The 11763-nt window shown below is 37.4% G+C and overlaps 1 protein-coding gene across 4 annotated transcripts in view; it reads right to left on the bottom strand.

Annotated features, from left to right (window-relative positions):
• The window catches only part of MFSD14B (major facilitator superfamily domain containing 14B), a 121670-nt gene that overhangs the window by 47408 nt on the left and 62499 nt on the right, over positions 1-11763 (bottom strand). For 3 of the 4 annotated variants that reach the window (XM_061132599.1, XM_061132602.1, XM_061132600.1), the window contains one exon: positions 2056-2118. The exons of the other annotated variant lie outside the window; for it this stretch is intronic. In XM_061132599.1, coding sequence (XP_060988582.1) covers positions 2056-2118 — 63 coding nt within the window. The remainder of the gene's footprint in view (positions 1-2055; positions 2119-11763) is intronic. 4 annotated transcript variants of the gene reach the window in all.

Raw genomic sequence — 11763 nt, 5'->3', positions numbered from 1 at the left:
TTAGTAATTTTCCTACAGTTTTACTTTGAGAATGCTTTTATGTATTCCTCCTTCTATCATCAATAACATTTTGTCATTTGTATTTTAAGTTTGATGATGGTGGCTTTGACTTACCAAAATTAAAAGATTGATGCAAATGACTCAATCTTTTCATTTATGAATAATTTTTATTCTAAAAATTTTATTCTAAAAATTCCCCAAACTGGTGAGAAAATGGTCATCAAGCTTTCTTTCTAACAGTTTCTGTTCTTTATTTTTCTTTGCAACATTTACTAAGTATTTAACACATGAATGCAGAGTGCTAATAGTTTTACATATACTAACTCATTGAATCCTCATAATCACCCTACAAGAGATCTTTTATCTTTCTCATTGCTTTCCAATGAAGGGAAGATTAAATTATATGACTAAGGTAACCGCTAATAAGATGCAGAACAGAAATTTAAAGCTAAAGCAATATAAAGCCGTATTTGTTTCACTGTGCTCATATCCATAGTAAGACATTTTAATAGAGCTATGCTTGGCTACTCCAGTACTCTTGCCTGGAAAATCCCATGGACGGAGGAGCCTGGTAGGCTGCAGTCCATGGGGTCGCTAAGAGTCGGATACGACTGAGCGACTTCACTTTCACTTTTCACTTCCATGCATTGGAGAAGGAACTGGCAACCCACTCCAGTGTTCTTGCCTGGAGAATCCCAGGGACAGGGTAGCCTGGAGGGCTGCCGTCTATGGGGTCGCACAGAGTCGGACACGACTGAAGCGACTTAGCAGCAGCAGCATGCTTGGCTGTAGGGTTCTCTCATTATATCCTCATCAGAGAAACAACAGCCAGTTACTAAAACATGTAACTCCTTAAGTTCAATAAATTGAAGTTCAATAGTTGCTGAAGTTAAGTAAGTCCTGGTCCACACCCTTGAATCAATTTATATACTTTTTGTTCTATGATTTTTTACAATAATATTGTGGGTGTCTCTAAGTGAAAGTATGATAAGCATGCCACTTGGCTTTCGAACACAGACCAAGTTGGTGTTTTTCTGTAGAACCAGACTAAAATAGATTTTATTAGCTCCACATGATAAAAGAAAAAGATCTACTGAGTAACTTTCAAAGAATGCACTATAATGATAAACTTTGTAGTATTTGTAATCAATGCCCTCTCTCATTTAGTTTTTCTTTTGATCTTGTAGATAAAACTGCTCACAAACTAGTGCTTAAATAAAAACACACCAGATTCTTGATAATATTCCTCCTCTCAATGAGTATTAAAAATGTCTTATTTTACTTTATTTAAATTGTCCTGTTTTACTCATGTTATTATTGTAAGCATTCTCAAATTCTTTTTGAAAATAGGCAAAGAATAAATAATATTCATTACAATTAATGTTGCTCAAAGCTATGCATTCAGCAAATTCCTCTGACTGAATTTAGCAAAGTACTATGGTATAATTTTAAGTGTGCTGTTCAATACAATGTAAAATTATGTAGACTGATATTACCTAAGTTCAAAAGAATGAATTAGATGCTGAACACATAATACCTTACTACAAATTGGGACTGGAACACAGCATTATATTTTAACCCCTTATTTATAAGCTTTTCTGACATATATCACATTAAAATTTAAACAATGAATTAGGCTATTTATGTCAAGTGGTTGAGAGCTCAGAAAGTTGTGTCTAGAACACCAGCCTTGCCGTAAGACTTTATATCCAACTAAATCTTAATGATTCCTTCTTCAATCTCAAAGTCTATCTCAAAAGAAGACATCAATACTTGATTGATTTTTAAGATTGATTTTATTCTGTTAAAAGAGGAATTACAAGTTCACATAATTATACCCTTCATATTCTGCTCTGTACATGTTAATAAAAATAAAGCAGTGCCTTATGGATTTGGGTTGTATTTTATTTTGACTTTGATAATTCAACTAAAAATTTGATTTACAAAATTTACAAACGGTAATAGTTTTCCAGAGTCCTATTTAAACTTCCAGAGTTAAGCTATCAAGGATTCCTGGCTTTGGTTTGTTGTGAACCAAACAAAAATTGTTCTTACCTTTACACCCTGAATGAGACCATTCATGAGGAATGTGTGTTGAGGAAATGTTTCATGTAGAACCTACAAAAAGCAAACAAACATCAAGAAAAATTCTAAAGTAAATGAAAGGGAAGATTTCTGACTCTTGTTAATGGCAGACTAGGTAACTAAACCCTGAAATGAAAAATATTAAGGAATAATGAAACATGGAAAATGTCTTAAAGGTATGAAAAGGTAACAAGATAGTGAGGCAAAAATCTAAATAAAGAAGCTAATAAGGTATGCCCAGGATTCAGCTGCTTTTGCTACAAAAGCACAATTTAAAGGTATACTGCAAAGAGTTACTCAAACTCAGTTATGAACCTGCAGCCCAGCTTCATGTCATGTACATAGTCCAGGAAACCTCAAACGTTAAATCTGGATTATACTGATCCACACTGGTAGCCTCTCCAGATGTTTAGAAGAAGAAAAATCTAAAGTTATTTCTGAAAAGGCAGTCATCACCCAGGCTTCACATCAACCACACATATACTTTCTCAAATATAATGACAAGGACATAATCAAAGGCAATCAGATACAAAAGCAAATAAGACACCATGAAAAAGAAAACAGCAAACAATACATAACAAATATTCAAAGACCTCACGTTTTGTAATTATTTAACAGTCTTTAAAATCAGCATGCTTACTGTGTTACAAGACATATAAAGTAAGCTTGAAACATTGTAGCAGATTAAAAGAACAAAAAGAAAGTCTAGAACAGAAAAAATTAAATTAAAAACTCAATGCATATGTTTAACAAGATTATATTCTTTGCAGCAAAAGATGGAGAAGCTCTATACAGTCAGCAAAAACAAGACCAGGAGCTGACTGTGGCTCAGATTATGAACTCTTTAGTGCCAAATTCAGACTTAAATTGAAGAAAGTAGGGAAAACCACTAGACCATTCAGGTATGACCTAAATCAGATCCCTATGATTATACAGTGGAAGTGAGAAATAGATTTAAGGGACTAGATCTGATAGACAGAGTGTCTGATGAACTATGGATGGAGGTTTGTGACACTGTACAGCAGACAGGGATCAAGACCAATCCCATAGAAAAGAAATGCAAAAAAGCAAAATAACTGTCTGAGGAGGCCTTACAAATAGCTGTGAAAAGAAGAGAAGCAAAAAGCAAAGGAGAAAAGGAAAGATATTCCTATTTGAATACAGACTTCCAAAGAATAGCCAGGAGAGATAAGAAAGCCTTCCTCAGCGATCAATGCAAAGAAATAGAGGAAAACAACAGAATGGGAAAGACTAGAGATCTCTCCAAGAAAATTAGAGATACCAAGGGAATATTTCATGCAAAGATGGGTTTGATAAAGGACAGAGATGGTATGGACCTAACAGAAGCAGAAGATATTAAGAAGAGGTGGCAAGAATACACAGAAGAACTGTACAAAAAAGAACTTCACAACCCAGATAATCAGGGTGGTGTGATCACTCACCTAGAGCCAGACATCCTGGAAAGTGAAGTCAAGTGGGCCTTAGAAAGCATCACTACGAACAAAGTTAGTGGAAGTGATGGAATTCCAGCTGAGCTATTTCAAATCCTGAAAGATGATGCTGTGAAAGTGCTGTACTCAATAGGTCAGCAAATTTGGAAAACTCAGCAGTGGCCACAGGACTGGAAAAGGTCAGTTTTCATTTCAATCCCAGAGAAAGGCAATCCCAAAGAATGCTCAAACTACCGCACAATTGCACTCATCTCACACTCTAGTAAAGTAATGCTCAAAATTCTCCAAGCCAGGCTTCAGCAATACGTGAACCGTGAACTTCCAGGTGTTCAAGCTGGTTTTAGAAAAGGCAGAGGAACCAGAGATCAAATTGCCAACATCCACTGGATCATTAAAAATCAAGAGAGTTCCAGAAAAACATTTCTTTTTGCTTTATTGACTATGCCAAAGCCTTTGACTGTGTGGATCACAATAAACTGTGGAAAATTCTGAAAGAGATGGGAATACGAGACCATCTGACCTGCCTCTTGAGAAACCGATACACAGGTCAGGAAGCAAAAGTTAGAACTGGACATGGAACAACAGACTGGTTCCAAATAGGAAAAGGAGTATGTCAAGGCTGTATACTGTCACCCTGCTTATTTAACTTATATACAGAGTACATCATGAGAAACGCTGGGCTGGAAGAAGCACAAGCTGGAATCAAGATTGTTGGGAGAAACATCAATAACCTCAGATATGCAGATGACACCATCCTTATGGCAGAAAGTGAAGAAGAACTAAAAAACCTCTTGATGAAAGTGAAAGGGGAGAGAGAAAACGTTGGCTTAAAGGTCAACATTCAGAAAACTAAGATCATGGCATCTGGTCCCATCACTTCATGGGAAATAGATGGGGAAACAGTGTCAGACTTTATTTTTCTGGGCTCCAAAATCACTGCAGAGGGTGACTGCAGCCATGAAATTAAAAGACGCTTACTCCTTGGAAGGAAAGTTATGATCAACCTAGACAACATATTAAAAAGCAGAGACATTACTTTGCCAACAAAGGTCCGTCTTCTCAATGCTATGGTTTTGCCAGTGGTCATGTATGGATGCGAGAGTTGGACTATAAAGAAAGCTGAGCAGCAAAGAATTGATGCTTTTGAACTGTGGTGTTGGAGAAGACTCTTGAGAGTCCCTTGGACTGCAAGGAGATCCAGCCAGTCCATCCTAAAGGAGATCATTCCTGGGTGTTCACTGGAAGGACTGATGCTGAATCTGAAACTCCAGTACTTTGGCCACCTCATGCGAAGAGTTGACTCATTGGAAAAGACCCTGATCCTGGGAGGGATTGGGGGCAGGAGGAGAGGGGGACAACAGAGGATGAGATGGCTGGATGGCATCACCAACTCGATGCACATGAGTTTGAGTGAACTCCGGGAGTTGGTGACGGACAGGGAAGCCTGGCATGCCGCGACTCATGGGGTTGCAAAGAGTTGGACACAACTGAGCGACCGAACTGAACTGAACTGAAACACAGTTTAAGAGAGAATAACTGAACCAAAGGTAGGTCAAGAGAAGTTTCCAAAATGTAGCATAGACAAATAGACAGGATATAAGAGAGAAAGTAAGAGACACAGAGGATCCAATAAGAAAGTCTAACAATTTAATCTAGTCCAGTAATAACAGTGAGGCAGAGACAATATTTTAGAAACCAATGACTGAGAATGTACTTGAATCAATGACAGACATCAATGAAGAGATTAAAGCAACCTATCAAATTTTAAGCAGTATAAAAAGAAACCCACATTTGCAATCAAATTAAAATATAGAGAATCTTAAAAAGATTCTTTAAAATAGAAATAACAGATTACTTTCAAAGGAACAACAGTTAGATTGTTTCTTAAGACTAACATTTTTGAACTGAGACAAGGAGCATGCTATTCTATCATCAGTATAGTAAGAAAAATAAAACAAATGCCAACCTAAAATTGTATACTCAGTTAAAATGTCCTCTGACACAAAGCCAAGTATCCATAGTTTTAGATTTGGCAAAAACAAGTTTACCAACTTATAGTAATGAGTTTACTAACTTATAGACTCCACTAATATTAAAAAAAAAACCCAAAAAACTTCCAGGAGAAGGTAAATGATGGAGGTATAATTAAGGTTCAAGATGCAAAATAAAATAAAGATCATGGAAAATGGTATGTAAGTGGACAGGGATGATACAAAACAAAAATAACGGGTCTTATAGTTTTTATTTTCAACTATACAGAAGTACAATATTTAATCAGATTTTACATAAGAGTAGTGTGTACATGACCATGTAAAATGGATAGCCTACGAAGACCTGTTGTATAGCACGTGGAACTCTGCTCAATGTTATGTGCTTGCCTGCATGGTAGGGAACTTTGCGGGAGAATGGGTACATGTATATGTATGGCTGAATCCTTGCACTATTCACCTGAAAATTCCAGAACATTGTCAATCAGTTGGCTATATGCCAACACAAAATAAAAAGTTTTAAGTTTGATGTAAAAAAAAAAACTTAGAGAAGGAAATGACAACCCACTCCAGTATTCTTGCCTGCTAAATCCCATGGCAGAGGAGCCTGGTGGGCTATACAGTTCAAGGGCTCACAAAGAGGCAAACAACTCTTTGTGACTAAACAACAAAAACAAAATACTTAATAGTATTCATTTACCTCATTTATGCTAATATGCAGGACATCCTAAAGGAATCTTTAAGGAAATCAACCCTGAATATCCACTGGAAGGACTGATGCTGAAGCTGAAGCTCCAATACTTTGGCCACCTAATGCAAAGAGTCAACTCATTGGAAAAGACACTGATGCTGGGAAAGACAAAAGGGAAAAGGAGAAGGGGCAGGCAGAGAATGAGATGGTTGGACAGCATTACTGATTCAATGGAAATGAGCTTGGGCAAACAATGGGAGACAGTGAGAGACAGGGAGGCCTGGCATGCTGCAGTCCATGGGGCTGCAAAGAGTTGGACATGACTTAGCAACTGAACAATAACATGTCAATATTATACAAAATTAAAGATATTGATTAATAGTAGACTTTGATAAGTTTACATGTAATGCTATAGAAACCACAAAAATAACAGGAATAGAGTAGAATACTTCTAATGTAATAGAAAAAAAATTAGCCTAACTATTCAATGCAAATAAAGGCAAAAAGGAACAAAATGACAACTTAGAACTGCAGTACATAGAAAAAAGTAATGAGGTAATTGAATTCACATAGCCTTAATATACCAGTTAAAAGGCAAAAAAAGTGTAGCCTAAAACCAAATTTTAGAATCTGAATCACAGGATTTGGAACCAAAAGATCACATCACTTATACTGCGTTGGCCAAAAAATTCCTTCAGTTTTTAAATAAAAATAAAAGACAGATTTTTCATTTTGCCAAGACCTTTATTGAATAATGTATTCACCATTTTCTTCTACCATTTCCCAGGCAACTTCATAATTCGATCTTGCCTAAACTTTTTATCTTTTTGAGCAAAGAACTGTTCCAGGTGGCTTTTACAGTCTTTCAGGGAATTCAAATTATTTTCCATTAAGAGAATTTTGTATAGACTGAAATAAGTCAAAATCTAAAAGTGCAGTGTCTGATGAACACAGTGGATGAATCAGAACTTTTCAGCCAAGTTACAACAATTTTTGCCTGGTCATCAAAGAAACATGCATTATCCTGAGGGAAGATCACGCATTTTCTGTTGACTAATTTTGGATGCTTTTCATTGTGTGCTTTCAGTTGGTCTCAATGGGCGCAGTACTTGCTGGAATTAATTGTCTGGTTTTCCACATAGAGCCCCTAAGAAAGGACTTCCTACCAATCCCGCCATATACATGACATCACCTTCTGTGGATGAAGACCAGCCTTCAGTATGGTTGGTGGTGGTTCAGTATGGTTGGTGGTGGCAATCTTTTCCATTTCACATTATTGTACAGTATCCACATTTCATTGTCCATCACAATTTTAAAAACTGGTACATTTTTGTTACATTTAAGTAAAGAATCCTGTGTGAAAATACAGTCAAGAAGGGTTTTTCTTTTGCTTAACTTATGTGGAACCCAAACATCAAAGTGACTGACATAACCAAGCTGGTGCAAATGATTTTCAACGCCTGGTTTGGATATTTTGAGTATGTTGGCTCTCTCCCACGTGGTGTAACATTGACTTTGGAGTACCATCCGGCAAGAAATCTCCCGTATGAAACTTGGCAAGCCACTTTTGATATATTCAACAGTCACAGCACCTTTTCCATATACTGCTCAAGTCTTTTTTCTGTGTTTCAGTTGTGTTTTTACCTTTCTTGAAATAGTAAAGCATAATATGTCCAAAAAATGTTGCTTTTTTTCTTCTACCTTCAATATTAAAATGGCTACAAAAAAGTTCACTGATTTTGATGTTTTTTAAAATATTCATGCTGCTATGACAACCATCACAATACAATTTAACAAAACTTTCTAATGAAGTTAAAAGCAACTAAATGCAACTAGATAAAAATGGATGAACTGAACTTTTCCATAAACTATGATCCCATGAAAAAGAAAATCAAGCACATGAACATCAAGACATGTACAAGAATGTTTATAGCAGAATCGTATAAACAATGGAAAAACTAGAAACAAATATTCATAAATTGCACTAACAGTGCACAATAGAAAAAAGGAAGCCCCAGAAGACAACATGAATGTTATACATTATGCCCTTTTTAGAAGTTAAAAAATGACCAGAATCAAAAAACATGGACACATCCATGTGTTTATATATAATAATGTGATCTAAATCTAGAAAATAATCAAGCAAATGACAAAAAAATTCAGAATTGTAGTTATCTTTGTAGATGGGGAGTAGGGAAAAGAGATAGGCAAAGAGGACATAAAAATAAATTGTTATTGGGTTATGCATGGGTTCACCAGTATTTAACACATCCTTAAAAACTATGTTGCAGCAATAAATTTTAAAAACAAAATAAGAAGGATAAAACAAATGGGGGAATGAATGTTTAATTAAATGTTTCATTCCATGAGTGAAACAAATCTATGTTATCATGAAGACAGTTATGACTAATCTATTTCTATGCACCTGAAATCCTATGAATTACAAAAACAGGGGGAAAGATAGAGTGACTAAACTCTAACTTTAGACAGTTTATCTCCACAGGTTTTTCAAAAAATGAAATTAAGATGTTTCCACAGAAATGATTTCAAATCCATCCGTTAATAACATAATTTTTATAGGTTAGAAAAGATTTGTCATCGCAGCTAGTGGCATTTGAACTCTACTCACTGCACTGAAAAACAAACAAAAAATAGAAAAGATGAAGGACAACAAATAACTCAAGTGCAAAATCAGTTTTCAGAAAAATCTTTCCTAATAAATTTCACAGAATACAGAGATACAGAAATATTCAAAGGGAATACTAATCAATATTAGGACTGTTTAATGATTTGTCACATGCATCACAGAAATATGGTAAAACAGCAAAACATAACAGTCAGTATATTTAAAAAAATGTTTCTCTGATCCCTGGTGTGTCAAAACATTTTCTGATAAGAAAAAATTTTCTCTTATCCAGTCTTTTAGCCCCAGTTTTTCCCTATTATTCACTGTCAGACCAAGGCTGAGGGCTTAACAGGTATTTTTCAAACTCCCCTTGTCTATGGGTTTCCTCACAGTTTCTGCCAGTGGAAAAATATAGGGTTGGGGAAGCGCTGGTGAACACTACACCACTAACTCCAGGACTGCCTTCATTCTGTCAAAGGGATAGTAATTCTGTTCACCTCTGCTGCCCCAGCTTCATCCTCACCTTGCAGACCTCTGGTCTCCCCTAAAACAGTTCTACATTCAAGATGATCCAAATATGCATTCACTTGTGCAGGTAATGTATTTAGGATTAAGAAATTAACTCTTTAATTTGGCAAGACCATATCCATATCCATGTCAATCTTAAAGGAAATCAACCCTAAATATTCATTGGAAGAATTGATGCTGAAGCTTAAACTCCCAATACTTTGGCCACCTGATACAAAGAGCTGACTCATTGAAAAAGACTGATGCTGGGAAAGACCGAGGGCAAGAGGAAAAGGGGGTGAAAGATGAGATGGTAGGATGGTATCACCGACTCAATGGACATGGGTTTGTGCAAAAGTGAAGAACAGGGAAGCCTGGTGTGCTGTAGTCCATGGCGTCCCAAAGAGCTGGACACAACTGAGAAACCAAACAGCAACAACATATCCATGTATGAAACAGAGTATGGATTTACTGAACTGCACGTTAAAATACATAGCTCTAAAGGAATTAGATATGACTGAGCAGCAGGCATGGCAGGGCAATGGAATTTCTGGCAGTGTGAGAAACTGCTTCTGGGTAATAAAGCAATGATGCAGGCAGTTCCTCTAAAATTTTTCAATATGTGCTTTTTAAAACTTTTCTACTTTTTCCTATTAAAAAAGATAATGAAATAGTAAAGTTTTATTAAAGAAATAAGTAAAACAAAACAAGTCAATAATTTCTTTTCTACTAAGCTAAGGACTAAACCTTTTAAAATAAAGCAGCTATAAAGAAAAGAGCAAACTTTTCCAATTCAAAAAATTTTTTCAGTATATGAATAATTATACTACAAAAGACAGTAACTGTTATCACAACAAACCTAATGCTAGGACTTTTCTGGTGGTCCAGTGGTTGAGAATCCACCTGCCAATGCAGGGGACCTGGGTATGATGCCTGATCCGGGGAGACTGCACATGCTGTTAGGAAACTAAGCCTGTGTGCCACAACGACGGAGCCCGCATGCTGTAGAGCCCGGGCTCTGCAACCAGAGATGCCGCTGCAACGAGAAGCTGGCACACTGCAACTAGAAAAGGCCTGCATAGCAACCAAGACTCAGCAGAGGCAAAAATAAGAATAGTAATTTTAATTAGCTAATTTTTTAAAAGTACACTGGCTTTCAGGTCAAGATGGTGGAGTAGAAAGACCAGCATACAACTCCTGTGAGAGCACCAAAATTGCAACTAGCTGTTGAAAAACCATCAACAGGAGGACACTGGAACCCATCAAAAAAAGATACCCCATGTCTTAAGACAAAGAAAAAGACACAATGAGATGCCAGGAGGGGCTCAGTCATGGTAAAATCAAATCCTATACCTGTCAGGTGGGTGACCCACAAACTGGTGACAGTAATACCAAGGACGTTCTCCCACTGTTGTGAAGGTTCAGAACTCCACATCAGGCTTCCCAACCTGGGATCTGGCAAAGGAACTGAGAATCCGCAGGGATTCTGACTTTGAAGACCAGCAGGATTTGATTACAGGGCTTCCACTGGACTGGGGGAAACAGACTCCACTCCGAGAGGGCACAAACAAAACCTTATGTGCACCAAGACCTCGGGGAAAGGAGTAGTGACCCCACTGGAGGCTGAACTAGACCAACCTGCTAGTGTTGGAGGGCCTCCTGTGGAGGCATGGGTCACCAGTGGCTCACCGTGGGGATGGGGGCACCGGCAGCGCAGTCCTGGGGGTTGCCACTAACCCTACCAGAGAGGTGACTAGCCTCAGGCTAAAACACAACCAGGGAAGGACCACAACTCCACCACCCATCAGCAGAAAACTGAATTAAAAGTTTTATTGAGCATGGCCCTGCCCACCATAGCAAGACCCAGTTTTCCCCACCAGTCTATCCCATCAGTAAGCTTACACAAGCCTCTTAGCCACCTCCATCAGAGGGCAGACAGAAGAAGCAACAATAACCACAATTCCACAGTTGCTAGAAGAAAAACCACATTACAGGAAGTTAATCAGCATGAAAAAGCAGAAAGTTATGTCCCAGATTAAGGGACAAGATAAAACTCCAGAAAAACAATTAAATGAATATAGGCAAGGAGGCCTGGTGTGCTGCAGTCCACGGGGTCACAAAGAGTCAGACACGACTAAGCAACTGAACTGAACTGAACCTTCCAGAGAAAGAATTCAGAATAATGATGGTGAAGATAATCCAGGATCTTGGAAAAACAAGATGCAGGAGAAGATGCAGGAAGTGTTTGGCAAAGACCTGGAAGAACTGAAGAACAAAAGAACAGAGATGAACAATAAACTAGAAGCAACCAATAGCCAAATAACTGAGGCAGGAAAATGGATAGATGACCTGGAGACAGAATGGTCAAAATCACTGCCACAGAACAGACTACAGAAAAAAGAATGAAGAGACTTC

Source organism: Dama dama, chromosome 29, assembly GCF_033118175.1.
Source record: "Dama dama isolate Ldn47 chromosome 29, ASM3311817v1, whole genome shotgun sequence".
Classification (NCBI taxonomy): domain Eukaryota; kingdom Metazoa; phylum Chordata; class Mammalia; order Artiodactyla; family Cervidae; genus Dama; species Dama dama.
This window is presented reverse-complemented; position numbering and strand designations above follow the sequence as displayed.